The 19,853-nt window shown below is 40.7% G+C and overlaps 5 protein-coding genes across 30 annotated transcripts in view; 4 read left to right on the forward strand and 1 right to left on the reverse strand.

Moving 5' to 3' along the window:
- Positions 1–36: 36 nt before the first annotated feature.
- LOC6548701 (WD repeat-containing protein 75) lies at positions 37–7,695 on the reverse strand. Its single transcript, XM_001974036.3, has 7 exons — positions 7,413–7,695; positions 6,966–7,349; positions 6,188–6,842; positions 5,952–6,130; positions 4,710–5,893; positions 4,276–4,646; positions 37–508 (listed from the first exon to the last, which is right to left on the reverse strand). The coding sequence occupies exons 1-7, from the start codon at positions 7,502–7,504 to the stop codon at positions 149–151; spliced, it is 3,225 nt and encodes a 1,074-aa protein (XP_001974072.1). The 5' UTR covers positions 7,505–7,695; the 3' UTR covers positions 37–148.
- Positions 1,982–4,147, forward strand: LOC6548702. The gene is made up of 2 exons (XM_001974037.3): positions 1,982–2,375; positions 3,788–4,147. Exons 1-2 carry the CDS (start codon positions 2,286–2,288, stop codon positions 3,929–3,931), a joined length of 234 nt encoding a protein of 77 aa, XP_001974073.1. The 5' UTR covers positions 1,982–2,285; the 3' UTR covers positions 3,932–4,147.
- Positions 7,696–7,975: 280 nt separating the features above from the next.
- Positions 7,976–9,644, forward strand: LOC6548700 (malectin-A). Its single transcript, XM_026981271.1, has 2 exons — positions 7,976–9,305; positions 9,367–9,644. The coding sequence occupies exon 1, from the start codon at positions 8,222–8,224 to the stop codon at positions 9,263–9,265; it is 1,044 nt and encodes a 347-aa protein (XP_026837072.1). The 5' UTR covers positions 7,976–8,221; the 3' UTR covers positions 9,266–9,305; positions 9,367–9,644.
- Positions 9,645–9,898: 254 nt separating this feature from the next.
- The window catches only part of LOC6548699 (sodium/hydrogen exchanger 3), a 28,785-nt gene continuing 18,830 nt past the window's right edge, over positions 9,899–19,853 (forward strand). For 9 of the 26 annotated variants that reach the window (XM_026981248.1, XM_026981253.1, XM_026981251.1 and 6 more), the window contains exons 1-2: positions 13,018–13,524; positions 18,989–19,480. In XM_026981248.1, coding sequence (XP_026837049.1) covers positions 19,079–19,480 — 402 coding nt within the window. In that variant the 5' untranslated portion in view covers positions 13,018–13,524; positions 18,989–19,078. Of the gene's footprint in view, positions 10,339–13,017; positions 13,525–18,988; positions 19,481–19,853 lie in introns of those variants that run through there. The other 17 variants (XM_026981262.1, XM_026981257.1, XM_015156503.2 and 14 more) reach the window with 4 other exon arrangements.
- Positions 9,956–19,005, forward strand: LOC113564352. Its single transcript, XM_026981272.1, has 2 exons — positions 9,956–10,338; positions 18,989–19,005. Exon 1 carries the CDS (start codon positions 9,965–9,967, stop codon positions 10,091–10,093), a length of 129 nt encoding a protein of 42 aa, XP_026837073.1. The 5' UTR covers positions 9,956–9,964; the 3' UTR covers positions 10,094–10,338; positions 18,989–19,005.

Consider the following 19,853-nt stretch of genomic DNA (forward strand, 5'->3'; position numbering starts at 1 on the left):
TGGTGGTATGTGAAGCAGAATCATATGGTGCACCTGGTTTCCAAGTAAAAACCACCTTTTTGTATGAAAACTTGTATTATCTCGCTGACTTATACAAAGATAGAAGAATTAATAATTGATAAGGAACAACTAATAGATTTGTTTACGTTCAAATCCTCAGTTTGCTCCTCAGCGCCGTGATGGTCCTTAATCGGTTATCCAGACCCTGTAGGTCAGTCGCTCCCTCCAGCGGCAAATCCACCAGCTTTTCATTTTGCTCCTGCAGCGTTTTCCGGGTGTCCAGCGAGCTCCTTGCCTCCTCACCCAGCTCCTCGTCGTCGTGCTCTTCATCACTGTCCCGGTGCGTTACTCCATTGCCGTTGACGGTTCCCCCATTGGTCAAGGCGGCATCTTTCGCGGCTGATGATGAGTGCCTCGAGGTGGAGTCCGCCGGAATCAGCAACGATTTCACGAATTCGCCACAGATCAGGCTCATGGCGGGCATTGTGTGGGCGGAAAGATTGACAAACTGTAACACAAAATAAAAGATTAATTGACATTGACCTTGCTGAAGTTCAAAAACTGTGATACTAGTGGCTGTGCTGACCGATTCTTGTGTTTAAAAGTAGCTAGATCTATCCGCACTTTCTTGTCTAAATAAATAACATTCAAGTTTATTAGGATTATACATCAAACTAGAAAAAATCAAACTACTCAAAAAATGTTTAATGATATTAAGGCAGTACTCTTCAACGATTGTGCATACTTATTGACCTCATGTATTTGAGAACCCAATGTGAGCAGACCTCTTTTAGAGTACTATCACGACCGCTCATAACTTTTAATAAGGCGAAGAACCAACACTACTGTCTGTACGTAAAACTGGGTTTTTGGGGTGTCGAGATTGCGGTTCAAGTTCACATGATTATTGTTCGGCTTTCTGTTTTGTCATTGCTGAACGTCTTTTAAATGTGCCCAGTGATATGTGTCTATTAACCTTCGCGCAAGCGCTTGTCGCCTATGGATTTCGTTGATCCATTTCAGTGCAAACCAAACAAAATTGGCAAAAACAATCCAAGTGCACACATGTCTGTCAATTTGTAAAGTGGCAAGTTGCAAAATATTATTGTTTTTTCCAGGAAGAGGCACTCATTCATGACTCAACTCGAAAAGCCAGAGTTTAGTTCAGCTTAAGAAACCGAACAAAACTGGTATAAATCCTCAACGAAATACGGTAATTGGCGAAAGTAATTAAGGCAAGTAGCATATTGCTAGTAGTAATAGTAACGTGAAAATTTACAACACAGAATCGAGTACTATTGGGGAAAACTAAAGTGTCACAAGCACGCAATGGAAAATTCTCGCAACAAGCTTCAATAGCAAATTAAGGGTAGGGGAAGAGGCGTAATGGGTTCAATCCATGGGCACAATGGTATAGAAATTAGGATCACCTATTGAGGAAAATATGTGCGAACCGTATAGAAAACACGAGTCTCAAATTATGCTTTATTATATTTCCGAATAATACTTATGATATTGGGTAAGTGGTATATATTTGAGTACACTGACAATCCGCAAAGAACAAACCAAAATAAGGAAAATTTCAGTTTTAATTTCTTATTTTTGCTTCTCAGTAAATCATAAAATGAATTTTATACGTTCATATAGCCGAACGAAAGAAAAGTATTCCAGATTTCAAAAAGAAAACTGATTTTAATTAAAGTAGCGACAGCTATAAGTTCAATGCACTTTTTTGTGACACTGTATTCAGCTCTGCATACCACTGTGCAGCGGTGGGTGGCGTTTGCACCAGTCCCTCGTTGCCCATTCACAATGGGAGCACTGGCAAGTGCACAAGTCATCAGAGCAAAGAGCACAAAAGAGCGAGCTCGACTCGGCTCACAATATTAACAACAAAACTAAGAATTCGGAGAGCGAACGAGGCCGAAGCCCGTGCCGAAGCCGATGTGGAAGTCCGGAGCCGAAGTGCGAAGCTGTGAGTATAAATTGACGAGAGCCGCAGCGACAGTTCAACACTTTACCGTTGTGCTTCGCAGCAACAACCGTTAGCCGGAAAGAAGAGAGCCGGAAGCGCGTGCCGCTAAAGTTTACGGAAATAAAGGCGGACAAAGGCTCTTCCTCGCCTGCAACTGACAAAGTGCCAGAAACCAGATTAAACGAATTTCGAGCGACTACAAAATAAACAACATTTCGAACGGTGCAGTGTGCAGGCAAAAGCATTGTAGAGTTCCAAAAGCACTTCTCCTTCGCACCCGCATCCGGAAACGGATTGGGAAAATAGGAAAATGTGGCCCAACTTTGTAGCTGTCGTTTCCCTACTGTGCCTTGCATTCTTCGCCTGGGCAAAAGCTGGACCTGTGCCAATTGTGAATGAGGTGAGCGGACGACAGGGAGTCAAAGGGGCACGGCGAAACCGGAGTAGTACAGCAGGGCGCACGAATTTGGGGCAATGACTTCACTCGCGTTCCAAAATATAATGGATGCCAGCTGCACTTTGCAGGAAGTGCAAACTCGCCAATTAAAAGTGGGCGTCGAGTACCGCGACAAAAACAAAGTGCAGAGTGCACTCTTAATTAAAAGATTGCTTTTGAACTAAACACAGCGGGGGCTATAGAGCCAAAATAGGAAAACACTATATAGCAAGTCAAGGTTCAGTATACTCAAATAATTTACGTAACGTCTACCACACATTTCGGCTTTATGAGTAACGAAAAATAAAGCCGTGTTACTCCTTCTTCAGAGATAAGCACTAGTATTGCTTCCAAACTTATTACAACATTAAAAACACACAACTGAATCCGTAGGAAATGGTGATTACGTAAAGCCGAATTTAGAATATTTTCAGTTACAAAATCCTAAACAAGACAATAAAATTAAATGCATATTATAGCATGAGCCCAAGTTTCTATAAATCTGACAAAATATTCATTTATCTAGAAGACAGCATATCAGTCATTAGTTTGTCTGTTTATAAAGAATCAGGATGTGAAAAAGAAACATTAGGAAATCTACTAACTTTGTTTTTCGTACACATTTGTAGCGTGTGTAATTAATCATTAGTTCTATATGCATATAGGAGAGATGACTATTTTATTTTTAAACTCAGCGAGACAGCCGTTTATATAATATTCCATATGGAAACGATTTCTTATCAATTCCCGTGAAGACGTCCCTTGATGGAATAAACAAAGTAATAAATTTATTATAAAAATAACAACTGATTACTGCAATGATCTTTGAAAAGGACTACCCCAAATTTGAGGAGTCAAATTCGGCTGATTGCTCGAATGCTATGCATATTATTTTTGGCTAATCATCGTCTGAATTTTTTGTATCGTATGTTGGAACGTCTCCTGTTGAGATATCACCTTCAGCAGATATTTCCAAAAATTCTAACTACAAGAGCTTAAATCGCATATTATTCAGTTGCTAGGCTGCTTTAACTCACACGATTTACACAAGACACAAATGAAAGGTTCCAAAAATAAATCGCGCTTCGAGAAAACTACGTTATAAATCTCAATGGAAATTATTTAAATTGAGTTGAACGCTGGTTGGGCGCAGATAACAAAACACAAAAGAACACCGCAACTAAAAAACAAAAGGCACAAAAGTATGGTGACTTTAGTCGGGAGAAAAGTTGACGTCAGAGTGAGGAAGAACAACATGTAAATGCCATAGGAACCCTTTTTCTCTACTGACACATTTTCATAAAATTATATAGTTCTTCAAATTGCAATAGCTCGACAAGATTAACTTAAATTCCTCTATATAACACCTCTTCCAGCACCAACAATTGATGCCGAAAGTGCCTCAATGGCACTGTCTGCGCTACTTTAAGCACGATGTCCTGATGATGCGTCGCTGTCGCCATTTGCGAGTTCCTACGGCGCCGCGACTGGGCGATGTCCTTAAGCGAAAGAAGAAATAGTATAAGGCCCACAGACAATCGTCCCGAATACTCAAAACGACTGAACCAAAAGATCAATTAAAAGAAAATTTTTTGAAGGATTTCTAACCAGACCAAAGCTAAATCAAATATATACTACCAAATATACAATTTCTGAAACTTATAATAAGTCTAACCAATTGTACTTCATAGTTAAGTAAGATTTCAATAAAACGACTAAGAAAACTTATAAACCTTTATAAATTTGGAAATTTTACTGGGAAGAAAGAAGCTAACGATGGTAATAAAATGGATTCAAATGAGTATACTACTACTCAAACTAAATTAAATAAAACGATAACCGCATTGATAGCATTTAAACTTACCGCGTTGACGGCACTGTGTTCTTCCCGTCCCACGATCAGTGGACCGTTTTTCTCCAGGGACTCACCGGAAACCTGCTGCGGCTTGATCACATGGATTCCGAAAGTCGCGTGCTTCAAAATAATATCTGTGGCGGCGGGATGCGAAAAACTGATTGGTGTAGGCGCATCATCCGATGGACTCTGACCCGGTAGCGCCAGGTACGCAATCTCCTGCGAGTGGGTCAGCATTAGCAGCGTTGACTGCGCCTGCCAGTCCACATTGATGGAGCTCTGCCTGGGCTGTCTCCGAGGCAACCAGGCCAGGCCGTGTGTTTTGGGTAGATTACTGCGCTGATAGAGGGGCAGCGGAACATTTGGTTGGAACACGTGCACTAAAGGATAAAACGTATTTGAAATTAATAAAAAAAAAACTGTATAGGCCCAAATATACTTACATTCATCATTTTTAGTAATTACAGCCATTAGGTTGGTTAGCGGATCAAAGGCCAGCTGACGAACGGATAATTTTAGGCCTGCCTGCAAACGCAGCGTCAGCAAATTCCATATGAGAACCCTAGATTCAGTGCATACTGCCACCAGATGAGCCTGATCCCCGGCTCCAAACTGCACATGTGAAATCTGCGCCAGTCCTTGCAGGGGAGCCGCGTTTACAGGGATTTTCTTGGCTTTCATGTTGGCTTTACTGCTGTCATTCAGGTTAGATTTCACTTTTTTCACTTTTTTCTCCTTCTTCGGCTTACTACTCTCATCCAGCTTTAGAACACTGAACAGGTTCATAACATCCTGCGGCACCAGGTTCTCGAATTTCTGCCGCCGATTGTTCACGTGGCTTAGTCGCTGCTTAGCTTTGTAACGGTGTCGAGGGTGGAGGCGATGAAGTCGGAAGTCCAATTTGCGAAGTCTCAGCTTCGTGGCTTGTGGAATCACAGCTCTTTGCTGGAGATGCTGCAACAACCTATGCCGATGGGCATGTGGGACGGAACATTCAACTCCAAAGCGACGCAGCAGTTGCAATTTTTGATGCAAACCAAGTTCCGGCATTTTCATTATGCACTTAAATACCGTCTCCTTGCAGGAATTCTCTGGTTGACTCACAAGTCTGGATTTGGCAGGAGGTCTTACTATTAAATCCTTCGCCTGCTGTATTAAATTTTCATCATTACTATTCAGCAGAGCCTTTAGCAGAGCCCACAATTGCTGCCGTTGCTGGGTAAATTCTTTCCTCGCACCATTGAGTGGAGTTTGGGCCAATCTCAGTTGAGCTTTGGATATAACACCATCTAAGCCAGGAGGACAGCTAAGAGTTTGGAGGGGAAGCCGTGGGTTCCTCGCATCATAGAGCGCCAAAGTGTTGCCATAACCAACGGCCAACAGAGACCCATCCTGGGAAAAGCACAAGGAACCAATCGGAAGGTTTCGATAATTAGTTTGCGCCAGGCAACTCCACATTGTTCCGCGCTTATAAATGTTTTCGGAATTCGTAAGGCCCCACACTTTGATTACGTTGTCTTCGCCAGCGGTGGCACATCGCAAATTATCCACTTGGAACTGATTGGAAAATATTATAGCCTTAAAACCTTTTTCGTGAGGTAGGTCAATTTCCGTGTTTAGAATGTAACTGCAAGAAAAAGTATAATTTCATATTGATCTAATTGAATTTTCAGCTTTAAAGTTACCTCTGTAGCCTTTCATTATAATGCCAGAATTTCAGGCGCACTTCGGCAAAGTTCACCAGATCATTGTACACTTCTCCAGTGGCCATCCAATTGATATTAAAAGCTGCTTGTGTAATACGCGTTTTGTAGATAATGTGATTTGCCTCCTCATTATGAACATTGGTATCCACCACGCGAAGCTACGAAGTTAAATATTTAATTATAAAACTTTTGCGTGGGACTTAATAAGCACTCACATTATACAGCAAGCTCTTGGTGTAAGCCGAATAAAATTGTAAATGTCCTGATCGACCATTCAGTACCAGAGTATTGGTCCTCGGATTTAATCGCAGTCCCAAAGGGAACTTACTTTGTCCCGTCTTATCCTTGGTCTCGTATGTAAAATGCTGAACAGTGGACTTAATTATGCATTCACTGCCACTAATCAGCTGAATCGCATTGTCGTCCGTGCAAACCAGTACATTCTCGTTGTCATCGCTGACCACAATATGTCGGATCACACTGGACATTCTGGGCAGATACTTGCGATAGCCGGGCGAAGCCACAGTCCACTTGACCAGGACGCACTCATGTCCACCGCTGTAGATGCTCACGCCTGATGGTGAAAAGGCGATACTGGTCACCTCCGTGTGATGCCAGTGAAAGAGTGTGTTGGTCATCGTATCCTGCTTCTCAAAATCGCGCCACACAAAGATCTGCCCCTCGGAATCGGCGGTTGCAGCCACCATTTCGCAGGGACTCATCTTCACACAGGTAATAGTGTGTTGCTTGGCGCTCTTGTAGCGGCAAAATGTCCAGTTTTCATAGTTCACGAAATATATGTAGAAGCCCTGAGCCAGAATAATGTTCTTGAACTGTCCCTTTCCAACGTCTACGAGGGGAGCGCGAAGCCTGCAAATTACAATATATTTAAAGCATGTCCGATCTTCTAATATTTTTAAAATATTATTAATAGTTTTTGATGCCTGAAAATGAGGTAGCGTTTAAAAAATAAAACCAAAGATGGGAACTCACTTCAGCTTCAAACCGCAGTTGACATCGATCTTTTCGCCCGTGCTCGTGTTAACCACAAACCAGTTGACCTGTTCGCCTGCCTTCCCCTTTGCGGTAACAAAGGCGCAGGCTGTGTCGCCACTTTTGTACAGATTCATAAGGTTGCAGGTTAAAATAGTTTCTCCATTACTAAGCGTCAAGGACACGGTTTTTTTCAGCACACCAGCCCGCCAGTTCCAACGGAACAGCTCTCCGGCACTCGTACACCCTATCAGCAAATCTGGCTGCTTCAGATCCAATTCCAAACTGATCAGTGGCGCCGTGGCTTCATCCAGGACCCGAGTAAGTTCGCCCGTACCGGTGGCATATACCTGCACCTTTGTCAGACACCGCACGAACATGAATCTGTGGAACAGAAATCAGGGTGTTACATACTTAGTAGTATATAGTGATCGTTTGAATAATAACCTTCCATCGGGCGAGAATACGGGCGCATGTTCCACAATGTTGCCGCCTGCCAGAAACTGCAGCTCCAAACGGTCTTCGTCGTCGAAATTCATGATTTTCCAGTCGAGCACTCTATGCTCTGGTTGTCCTCAGTGCTTCGCACTGTCTGTGTGCAGGAGTTTGACTAAACTAACGCTGTTTTAACCACTTTCCGTGGGTTATTCCACCAGCAAAATTCAATCACATCAATGCACGTGTGGCTCAGTGTGCCCGCACACTGGGCGCCAAAGAAATATACCGACCGCAATATACTGAAACATATCGCATAGTGTTGATGGCCACTCTTTGGAGCTCATAGTATAACAGTATAAATATGAAAATGTAATATTATTAAGATAAAATAATAACACATCTTCTGAAAAGTTTGTATTTTTCATTTGAATATTAGGTACTGAAAGCAACTAGTGTGTCAACAGAAGGTTGCTATTCAAGTTATAAAAATAATGTGCGCGTACTTTCGACATCATTGTGTTATTTATTGCGTTACAATCTGTTCATTCATTGCTTAAAAGAATTCTTTCAGATATGTAATAAGAGTATGCGTACTAAAAGTATTTAGTAAAATACCGCTGCTTCAAAAATACTGGTTCCAACGAACAGTTCTCTGGTTCCCTGTACATGCGAAAAGGCTGCACTGTATAGAAATAAGTTGTAAATGGATTTATTCCGGCCCCGAAAATCTGTCAGTAATAGCTAGGCGACGGAATTTCCCGAAGATTTAATACCGGAAAACTAGACGGCCAGAAAAGAGGCTCTACGAAGCAAGGAAAATGCTGCAAAGCGAACTCCGGCACACAACAACAACCAGAACTGCTGGCATGTGCAACGTAGCATGCAATAAGGGGATTTTCCTGAACTACTTGCAGGCAAGTGGCCAAAGGACCTGGATGGCGGTGCTCCTGGTGCTGTTCCTTATCGGTACCTGCGTAGCCGCGGAACCCCTGAAAGTTATATACGCGGTCAACGCTGGCGGGGATGAGCACACCGATCTAAATGGCGTCCAATACGATGCGGATCCTCTCAAAGGAATTGGAATAGCTTCTGACTATGGCAAACACCTGCTGATGATCGGCCGGGTACAGGAACATGACGAGGTGCTCTACAGGACCGAGCGTTATCACACCACTACATTTGGGTACGATTTACCCAGTGATGGTGATGGAGATTACGCCTTGATAATGAAGTTCTGCGAGGTGTACTTCGATGCGCCGCAGAAGAAGGTTTTCGATGTGCTCCTAAACCGCAAGCACACGGTTGTCCGTCAGCTGGACATCTACAACCAGGTGGGCAGGGGCTCTGCACACGACGAGATTGTGTACTTCAAGATCAACAACGGACGATTGAATTATGAGGGAGAGGTGTCCGATGTGCGAAATGGCCGCCTCCGGCTGGACTTCATAAAGGGGGCACTGGATAATCCCAAGATCAATGCATTCGCCTTGCTCAAGGGAGACATCTCCCTGGTGCCGCGGATGCATGGCTCCGAGGCGACTGAGAGGATCAAACCGGAGAGTAAGCTGAATGCGGAACAGAAGACAGGACAGCAGGCAGAGAGGGTGGTGCGCAACCAGCGGGACAACATCGATGAGGATGACGAGGACCTGGACGACGAAGAGTTTGAGGAAGAGCTGTCCGAGCAGCATATCGACAAGCTGGGCAGCGATCAGCCGTCGCAGCAATCGGACACAAAGAGGTCTTACAGTGGCCCCCGCCAACCGAATCCGTACTCCATGGACGACTCATCGATCCTGCTACCAGTTTTCATCGCCATCGGGGCCTTTATACCACTGCTGTTCTGCCTCTGCAAGCTGTGATCCCCATCCATTGCTCACTCAACGATCTCGGTCTGCGTTGGTTAAGTGCTTAGTGATTTTGTGATTTTGATAAAAGACTTAATTATATACTTATCGTTTAGTTCGTACGTTACGCACTCCCTAGAGGTCGGTTCCCTTATTCCCAGGATGCAAAGCTCTCTACCGCCCTGTACTTTCCATATTTGATAAGCAATTTGTTTGTGTTCTTCACATTGACCACTGCCGTCCCAGGCTCGGGTACTTAATCGTTGATTCACTTGATTTATAATTTGGATTGTTGGATTGTTTGACCGCTTGAATTGGACAATGCGCGCACAAAGTAAAATCGGTTTTTGGGTAATTTTTTACTTGGGAACTGTTAGTTTTGAATGAGATTGAATAAAATTAACCTTGTTTGTTATTAAACAAAAAGCTTTTGAAGACTTTAATGATGGTCTGGATTTTGCTAAGACTTATTCGTTTTCTGAAAGGCTCTCAGCCGCAAAAAATCTTAAATCTATTTAAGATTGCCTAATATAAAATATGTATGTAAAATATTCTCTCCGTGTACGACTGGTTCATTTGGAAATAGCCGGTCTATCGCAAAACAATCGGCGCGAGTGCCATCCCTGGCGGATGTCCTGCGGGGGCTGGAAAATCTAAGTCGCGTCGCGAGGAAAATTCAGTCTTCAGCGCGTGTCCATCGAATCGGCAGTGAAAATGTGCCAGCGGCGGTTCTTCAGCAGCAAGTACACCAGTTTCCACAAGAACCACATCAAGTTGTTTGCCGTTTACATGAAAACGGCGAATTTGATGCAAAACTTCAACGTTCTAAAGCGTTCGCTGTAAGCGCCGCTGCTTCTGCCGTCGCCTTCCCCTCCCCCATGCAAAAAAGAAGAAAATTAACATAAAGTTGATTCCCGGCTGTGTGTGCTAGTGCTTTCAGCATAGTGCTAAGTGGAAAATGAAACCCCCTAACGCTTGAATGCAAAGTGAAAAATGTCGGAACGGAAAAACGCCAAAAAGCTGGTGAAAATCCTTGATACGATTTATTAGGAGTACAAATCCATTTAGGCGTGTCTATTAAAATAACGGTTAGTTGCTTCATCTCTTACATAATTATTAGGTTGCGTTTGATTGTGGCGCTTTGTTAAATGATATACGAATTGCATAATAACGGAACCTGAAGTTTTGTATTACATTTACCGACTTTTCGGCTCTCGTTTCCTCACAATTTGACTTTACCAAAAGCAAAAGGTCCTGCGAAAAAAACATTCTGTCATCAGGTGCAGAAAAAAGTATCGGTCTCTCCAAGTTACAGTTACTCTCTCACACCCGCCTTCCAAGGAAATCGGCAAACAGATGTTTTTTGGGGCTCTCCTGTGCGCATGTAACGGTGCCTACGCTAAACAAAAACAAATTGTCCATGCCGACGCCATTTTTACGTCACAGCCGCCGCTGCAACTCGGAACAATAACAAAAACAATAACATCTGCATTCAGCTCTCAAAAGCAGGCAACACTTCCTGTATGTTCGGTGGGTGTCTGTGTGGGCGAGCAAGAGTGCGAGTGTGTGGGAGTTTTATATAAGCCAGAAGGCGCTGCAAGCGCTTTGTTATTGTCCTTGTTGTTGTTGATGCGTTCCGTCATGCGGACAAAGGAATGGATAGAGAAGGATTTTCAGCTTTTTAATCATTATTAATCAACACTTCAAAAAAAGGACATACATAAGTACATATATGTACACTGTAAAAAAAGCTCTTCTAAATGAAACACCAACTTACACATAAGATGTGCTGTCATTCTTCGCTGTAACTATCAGCCAAGCAATAAAAACCTTGAATATAAGAGCAAATATTGTTTCATACATTTCGCTTTGTCCCCTGACAAATAGATTTTGCTGTAGCTCACATTATTTCGGTGCGCCAAATCCATAACTATTGTCCACTTGTCTAGCCCCAAAAAGGGGAAACTTTTCTTCCCTTGCTGAAGGCATATTTACATACTTCAATCAGAAGCTGGCAACGTAGTAAAGGCGGACATTTGCGCCCATATATGTATGTTATATATTCTTGATCAGTATCAACAAACGAGGCGGTATGTAGCCATGTCCGTCTGACCTTCTGCCCGTGTGTCCGTTTAGGGTATATAAACTTCTTGTTGTTTCCAGGTTTACTATACCATGGCCATTGCCAATGTGTTATGTGTAATAAAATTGTTGTATTCTGTTTCCCAATGCTTTCAATCTGTCTCATGAATGGTAGCAAAGGAGATGGAGACGTCGTCTGATTTACTATTTCGGCTTGTCCTGCGGCGTGTCCTTGGGAAAATCCTGGGGCTTACATAATAGACGGTGGCGGGAATGCTTCGAGGCTTGCTGGGCGTTATTACTATTATTGCTTTTTTTCCAGCTGAAAGTTTAAGCCGCCCACACGAACAAAATATTCAGTCTACTGAACCTGAAGTGGGTCCACGGACTAGTGTATATGGACTCTGCTCTTCAGCAACCACTTTCGGGAAAACTTTGACAGCTTTCCGTTTTACGCGCTTTTGCTTGCTTGCAAACAACTAAATGTGTTATGTGTTTTGAAATATTAACATGGTTCGATTTAACTTTAAATTTTTTGTAGATAGTTTTAAGCCAAAAGTTTTTCGGTTGGTTTATAGTTATAGTACCTATCTATCTATTTTTAATTTATCGATTTGTAAAAGCAAACTCTTTAGGAGACCCAAATGCTCCCATTTGTTCCTCAATTTGAACACTACATTTTCTTTTGGTAATTCATATTTTTCTGTCCAATCGCCAGTAGTTTGACAGTGGAATAATGCACTCTTTTGGTCCATAAAATCGTCGTTGGGGCCATCCAATCAAGGCAGCAGACGACGCAGTTTCGCAAAATGAACCCCCATCCTTTGGATTCCATTACGTGCACTTAGCTGCAGTCGTTCAAGTACAAGGATAATGTGCACGCCGCAGTCTCTGTTTCGTGCTTTCAGACGAGGATAATAGAGCTGCACCCTCGTCATCAGCTGCCAACTGTGGATCGATATTATTGAAATGCCACGTTATTGAAATGTTTGCATCAAAAGTGCTGCTCTTGCTTACTTGCTCCATGCCCTTTGCAATTATCAAGGAATTACAATCGTGTTGTTATCCTTGCTCGATGGTCCGACCGGCAGCCATGTTACGCCACCAAAAAAATCAATTTCCATTGCAGGAATGCCGGTTTTCCTACCCTCTGGTGGTCAACTTCACTGCCTTGTAGCAGCAATTATTCATTTCAATTAACTGCACAACAGTGGCCAGAATGGTAGGCAATTGCCAACGATGTCCTTTTGAATTTGAACTGGGGTTTGCGTTTGGCGTTGCTTTGAGTTATTTTGAGGCCAGACAGCCCCTGTGCATATGCCATGGTTTTATCGGGTTGGCTGTTTTGAAGGGGCAGATAAAAATTTGATTTCAAAAAAGAGTGTAAATGTGTCTTATTTTTATTCAATTTACTCCCATTAACTAGTTCGAAACCTTTTCAGTTTCAACAAATTAGGCTATATTTTATTAATATAATAAATGTAATATGGTTTAATAAATATAGTTTTGGGCAATGCAGTGTAATTGGAACTATCCTGGGGGCTCAGGGACATTTACTAAATATTTTAGTTGGCACTATTTTCTTGCCATTTGGCATTCTTTGCCATTTTATTTGCATATTCTCCAATCCTCTTCCTATATTTGGCCTAACAGCTGTTAAGCGAGTGTGGCTTACATACCCACGCTCTGCTAACAGCTGGAAACGTCTGTTATCGGCACGATTCTTTCGAATATATTTTCCACCAATTCTCGCATTCAGTTCTCGACTGCAGAGCGCGCAGCTGTTTGTATTTTTCCGGCTCGGTTGCAAAATTCGTGTTTCCATTAGAAATTATTTGGGAACTATTCGGATACATTTCGGGGAACTATTTAAATATGTAAATCGAACTGAAAGCAAGCCGTGTTTTTTCCTTATATTTGAGGTTGTGTGTTTTTGTAGTGTGTAAACAAAGTACATTTGCATGCATGTATCTGCGCCTCTTTAGTCAATAAATATTAATGCACATTGTGCTGTTGGACGGGCATGAATTAGAAAGCATTATTTATTGCACACGTCTGCAGTGCGAATCAAAACAAAATCGGAAGCGCTCCGAGAGTGGGTGAGAAAGAGGAGAGTGAGAAACCAGTGGAAAAGAAATAACAGCCGGCTGATTTGTTGCGGAAAAGGAATACGAAGAAAGAGGAAGAAAAACGTGCGTAAAGATGATAAATCTACACTGAAAACCAATCCAAGAGTTTGTACTTTTGAAATATATTTATGTACGAGTGCTGGTCAATATTGTACACATCCGATGTCGTTTAAATTTTCATAAATATCAATAACTAGAAAAGATCTTAAAGATACATTTTTCATATGCAGATACTGCGTACTTGTACGTAAGATAAATATTTGCAGGTTATACAGATGTCTGTGCTGTATTCTTCGTGTATTTATAGACCATCTTCTATATTTTTCACGTTTCCTCAAGACCGTTTTTCCTCTATTATTTATTTTCTGACGTCCAAAAAGAGTGCACTTGAGTTTATTTTGGTATTTTTCCGGCTCAGTCGTTCTTCTTGTTCTTACTTCTCCATTCGTGTTCCACTTACATACATATTCGTTCCCGCTTCGCAATCCGAAATCCCAGAGTACGTTCTATATACGGATGTTTTTGATCACATAGAAAACATTTGTAATTGTTGTTGTCGCGCCCTACATGTGCCTACATATTTGTTGTTGCCAGCCTGATAACATGGAGGCATGACAACATGTTCGATGTTTTTTCACTGACTCATCTAATATGGAAATTCTTGTATAACTAGATCTTAGCATTCCGGACCCTTATGTATTCCCAGAATTATCAGCCCCAACTACGAATCGCACTACACTTAACACGGTGTCAGTTTTATTTACAGCTCAATTAATTTCCGATCAAACATTGTCCATGTTGAAATGCTTATTTGGAACAAAATAGACTGAATTACCAACTCATGATAACGGAGCGCCGGTTTCTTTTAATTACTATTTATACGATTACTTCCAAAATTATTTTTTTGTGCTAAGAGATGCTAAGAGACCAGAAAACACGTTTCCCATATTCAAACATGTTCGTATAACCAAAAATTCTCTGGGTTGTATATGGCGCAAACATGAATTTATCCAATATACATACATACATACGTATGTATTTACATACGTACTGTGTATACTGCGCTTTGCCACACATACCTGTCAAAAAATTTGTCAGAATTAAATCGTCAATCAAGTTGGTTTCATTATCAATTATCAGCCAATAAATTAAGTTATGAGCTCACACCGAATTATCTATGAAAATGAATGTAAACAGTATACACTTCTTATCTAACGTGTTTCATTAATTATAAGCCCTTACCTGCGGAGGTGCTGGTCAGTAGCCTTGTAAAAATGATAGCAATTATAATAACTCAGAACAACAGGAAAGAGCCGTGAATTCCTGAGAAAATTGGTTCCTAGGTTCATATCTTCTAAAAACCAATCCATTTCAATTGACGTTTTGTTTGGAAACGTGTTGCTGCTGACCAGTGCATATCATTAACAACAGTACTCATTTAGATTATACTGATAAAAGGTGACATGTCCTTGTACGACCACAACACCCTATTTATGATAGGTATAAAACATAGACTCTAAGTCATTAAAACATGGCGACAATCGAACAATTATTCCTTTTGTTTGACCTCAAGTAGTCCGATCGTATGCAGTGCAAAAAATCCATTTAGGAATAAGACGAAAAATATCGAAAATCGAATTTTAAGCTTTTAATTACGTCCAGTCGACCAAATGCAGGAAATATTTTATCAGTCCCGGTGATCTCATATAGGAAACGGCTTCCTCTGTAGATAGTAACTAAGTTCACTTAAGCAGGGCTCTCTGACTTACTGGTCAGAATTTTAGTTCTCATAAACTGGTACTAAGTAAAAGACTTAGTATTAATAGTGGTTTGTGTACTTATGTTTATCTAAAGGGATTTGCGCCACGTTCAGGTATAAAATAAATAATTATTTTTTTGTATTTTAAAGCATTAAGTAGAGATTTACATAAGTACAGGTACACAACTTAATATTTAAATGCTGGGTGCTAAAAATTAACGTTTGTATCAGCTTTATTTTTATAACCGCTACTCGTAGAGTAAATGGGTATATTCGACTCTTTGAAAAGTATGTAACAGGTAGAAGAAAGCGTTTCCGATCACATAAAGTATATTTATTCTAGGTCTGTCCGTCCGTATGAACGTCGAGATCTCAGGATCTATAAAATATTCCAAATACATAGACGCGGCTCAAGTTTGGTGCTCGACTAACAACGCGCTTTTCATTCTCTTTGACAAATTGTAGCAATTAAAAAATAATTATGTACTTCTTTAATCTCTTCTGTTTTATATATGTACGTTGTATATTTTACTTCTGCCAATTTTTTTAAAGGCTAAAAGTGAACATGGCAAGATATGTAGATAGGGCTTATGAGGAATCATGTTCTTGAAATAATATGTAGTAAGTTTAATAGGTACGTCGGGTTTTAAACTTAACTTAAAACAAGTAAAACCTAAAAGTCGTAAGTATAAGTAATATAAAATACACTTAAAGTGTATTTTCAAACTCAGAGGTGATGAAAACAAATACAGTCGTGCCAGCAAATAAACAATGTACATGGCAATAGATATTAAGCCCAATCGTTGAAAATAAGCAATGCAAATATGTTTCCTTATCTCTCCAAGCTGTTAACTGATAACAATGATAAAATATGTCATCACCTGCTGGCATCTGCTTCCCAATTTACTCCTTTAGTTTGGAATAAAATCGAATCGCAACAGTACCTCCTAAACAATTTTCCGGACGCTAAGTTCAAGTTTGCATAGCCGGAATTTCCTGAATGGTATTATATGGATTTACCGATATTCTGTGCCTGCCAAATGCAATAGTTTATTTTTCGGCCAAGTTAATAGTCTCCCAGCTCGCAATCTGTATAATCGCTTTAAACCGGTTCGAGGGGCTTTTGTTCAGTTCGATCTCTGCCGTGTGCACTCACTGATGCATTTTTCATAAATCAATTGCTTTTGATTTGTTTACAAATAATTTCGCCCTGCAATTGGGACGGCATATACCATGTTCCCTTGTGGGCCATGCTATCGATTAGTCTTCGCCGAAAGCGTAACCCCAAAACGGTTGGACAAAGTTCATGACCTGTACAAACAAACAAAGTTGGCATAAACGTGCGGCTCTGACAGATGCGAAACATTTGCTTAACGATCTCTAACTAGAAAGTAAATTAGCGAAGAGAAATCAATAAAACTTTATACTTTGGTAGTAATCGAAAATGCATTTCTTCCCGCTTGCAGTACAGTCACCTCAAGCGCAATTCGTCTTTGCACCTGTCATTGCATTGTAATATATAAGGGTATCCTAGATTCGTTGTAAAGTGTGTACGAGCTGTATTTATATATATGTATATAATTATATATTCTTCGTTAGGATTACTAGCTGAGTAGATCTGGCCTTGTCCGTCCGTCCGTCCGTATAACTATAAAACTATATATAACTATAACTATAAAAGCTAAATAGGTTAGATAAGTTAAATTTCATTTTCGAAACTGCATTTTTCAAATTTTAAATATTCCAGATTGAGTACGTTACAAAAATATATGTATATTTTTTGTTTGGCATATTTAAATATCTTTGCCACCATATTTTCCTAAAAAGTCGCTCGATTGGCTGTTGGCCAAAGTATACATAAGGCATATTTTATAGTATAAAGGCATATATAAATTGTAGTATAGTTCTATTTGAATGCCGCTCGACCTTTAAAATGTAAATTAATTACCGCTGGCTAATCTCGAACGCCGATATTTACGTTTCTATCGATTAGTAGCCCTCTTGGGCCAAAATAAACATAAGTCTATAAAGGTAGATAGCGGAAGGTATAAAAAGTATAAAGTAAACTCAAATTAAATATTAAGACATTTCGGTGGTGTTTGGTGGCTGGCGATGTGCGAAGAAATCAATTAAATCGTAGCGCAATTCTAAAAGCACAAGGACTTTGGCTATGTGGGGTCAATGTTGTCGGAAATACATACATATATGCAAAAGATTTTTCACAGAAGGCAATGAACAATGAGACTTTTATGGTGATTTTGAAAGTTTTATTCCACTTGTTACTTGTTATTTTCCGAACTTTTAGAAAGTTCTAGTCCAAGCTATCCATTCATTTTGCGGAAATTAAACTTTAGTTTTCCCTCTAGTCTTGAAGTTTTAGGACGCCCGCTTAAAATAAAAAATATTTGTTCTTTACAAATTTCTACTCTGTCAAAGCAAACCTATAAATAGATGTTGTTGCGTGCTAAGCACCTAATTAAATCAATTGGGTTCGCATTTATGTTTGCAGGCCGATTTGACGGTGATTTGGATTAACCTTTTGAAGAAAGCCAGTTAGTTAAATCGTATTTGTTAGTGGTTTCTAATCACCTAATTGAATTTGTGGAAGAGCGTAGGAAGTTCACGGCCAATAGATAGAACAATTGAATATGGAGACGGCAAAAATGCATTGAGGTATCATCTTAAATTGACCATCAATTTGATATAATGAGTTGGCCGACACTTATTCCAGCAGATAGCGAGTGCAAACAGATGAAATTGCTCAAGTCGGGACAATTACAGAATCCAACTCGTACATTGCCCTCAGATTTATCAGCATCTCGAAAACGACACTCGTTGTACAGGCGAATTGCTCAATTGGGAGCCTTCAGTCATTCCGCACTCGACAGATAAGCTTTCGCTACTGCTGCTAATAAAATTTCGCCAATAATGCAAATCAGACTTATCGCAGGCCAACTGGCAGTTCCACTTATATTTCCACTTGTGTTTACCCCGCTTTATGGCCATATTTACCATTGGTATTAACTCGCTAATTTCGCATGGCGCTAAGAGCACTGGATCTATCCAGTTCGAAAAGCAAATATTGTCTACCTGAATGCCCGATAATTTCTTTTAAAATCTTTAAACAAGTACACAAATAATTCCAATTAACATCGGAAATCACCAGGAGCATTTTACATTTTGTTGAATGAAATAAGCGTAGGCTGCAGGCACAGATTAAATCATTTACCAACCCATATTATTTATCATTATGAATTTAATTAATGCTTGAAGACTTAACTGGGCTTATCATTCATTTTGTATCCCTTGTTAACTCGGAATTCATATTCGCACCTTGGGCATTCCTTTTCCCAATCATTACTTCAATTTCATTGTGAATGACTTAGTGTTGATAAATCAAGCCCACGCACACCTGTGTCTGGATTAATAGAAAATCACGTGCCACACAGGTAATTTAATATGCGATTAGATTTTAGCACATTTTTATTTGCAACTGCTCCAAAGAGAAGGAGCCACCAAATCAAAGAGAGTTAAGCAAAAACCGACGGGTGCTTGAAAGATAAATATAAATGCGTGATTTAATGGAGTATATGTGGACTATATAGTATATATGGATTTCGGCCAGAAGGCTTCATGGTTAGTGAAATCCGTGGGTTTTAACCAGTTTCAGTTGGTTATTGTGGCAGGTCGGTCGACTTGAAGAGTGATAGTGATAAGAATTAAGGCAGATAAACTTATCGAAACTGGTGTACTCTTTTATCCTTTTAGGTAAAGAAACATAACAGCTGAAAAAGGAACCTGACTAAGTAGAAGTACGTTGTAGCATGCCAGGATCGGAAAAGTGAATACCAGATCATAATGAGCATCCGCACGGAGCAGGATTACGACAGTGCCACTCCGGCGCTGCAACGGGAAATGAATTTGGCCCGAAGAGCCTGCTGGAGGATCAATTCCTTCAGCTCGGAGTACCTCTTCAAAACTATAGCTTCTGTACTAACAGATACAGATGCAGAAGCACCACCACCACCACCACCGAGAGATGAAACCAAATCGAGAATAGGGCCGCAGACAGCGCCCGCAAACCGTAACACATCCTGCACGTCCTCCAACTGGCGGGGGATGTTCAGCAAAAGGACGTTGCTCATCTGCGCCCTAGCCCTAATCCTTGGAATTGCCCAGGCGAGGCCCAACATGAGTGCTGTGGGAGTGGCTCCGGGAAAGGTCAGCCAGGATATTGTGGATGCGGTCACCCAGCTAAATGTGAGTACCACAATCCAATTGAGCGGCCATTAAGCCAGGCATTAGCCGCCCATCCGGTGTGCAGCTAAATCTCCGCCGGACTTTGTTGCGAATCAGAACTGTACACGTTTGTGATCAATTTTCATTTGAAATTTTAAATTGCCTCGCAAAATTATGGTCAAGCTGAACACAAACAGAATCACAATTCATAACTAACGCTTAGGCAGTTAACATTTAAAAGTTTTAATATTTATAAATTTTGTTTATCGATGTTTTGGAGTTTAATAGCTGATTATCGTGTGAAGCTTAATTTACAGTCCCCCAAAGGTCGTAAACTATATTCTTAATTGCACTCAGTAGACAGTGATGGCGCAGCGACAAGTTTATTTGGGAA

Source organism: Drosophila erecta, unplaced genomic scaffold (genome assembly GCF_003286155.1).
Source record: "Drosophila erecta strain 14021-0224.00,06,07 unplaced genomic scaffold, DereRS2 tig00000092-arrow-pilon, whole genome shotgun sequence".
In the NCBI taxonomy this organism is placed as follows: domain Eukaryota; kingdom Metazoa; phylum Arthropoda; class Insecta; order Diptera; family Drosophilidae; genus Drosophila; species Drosophila erecta.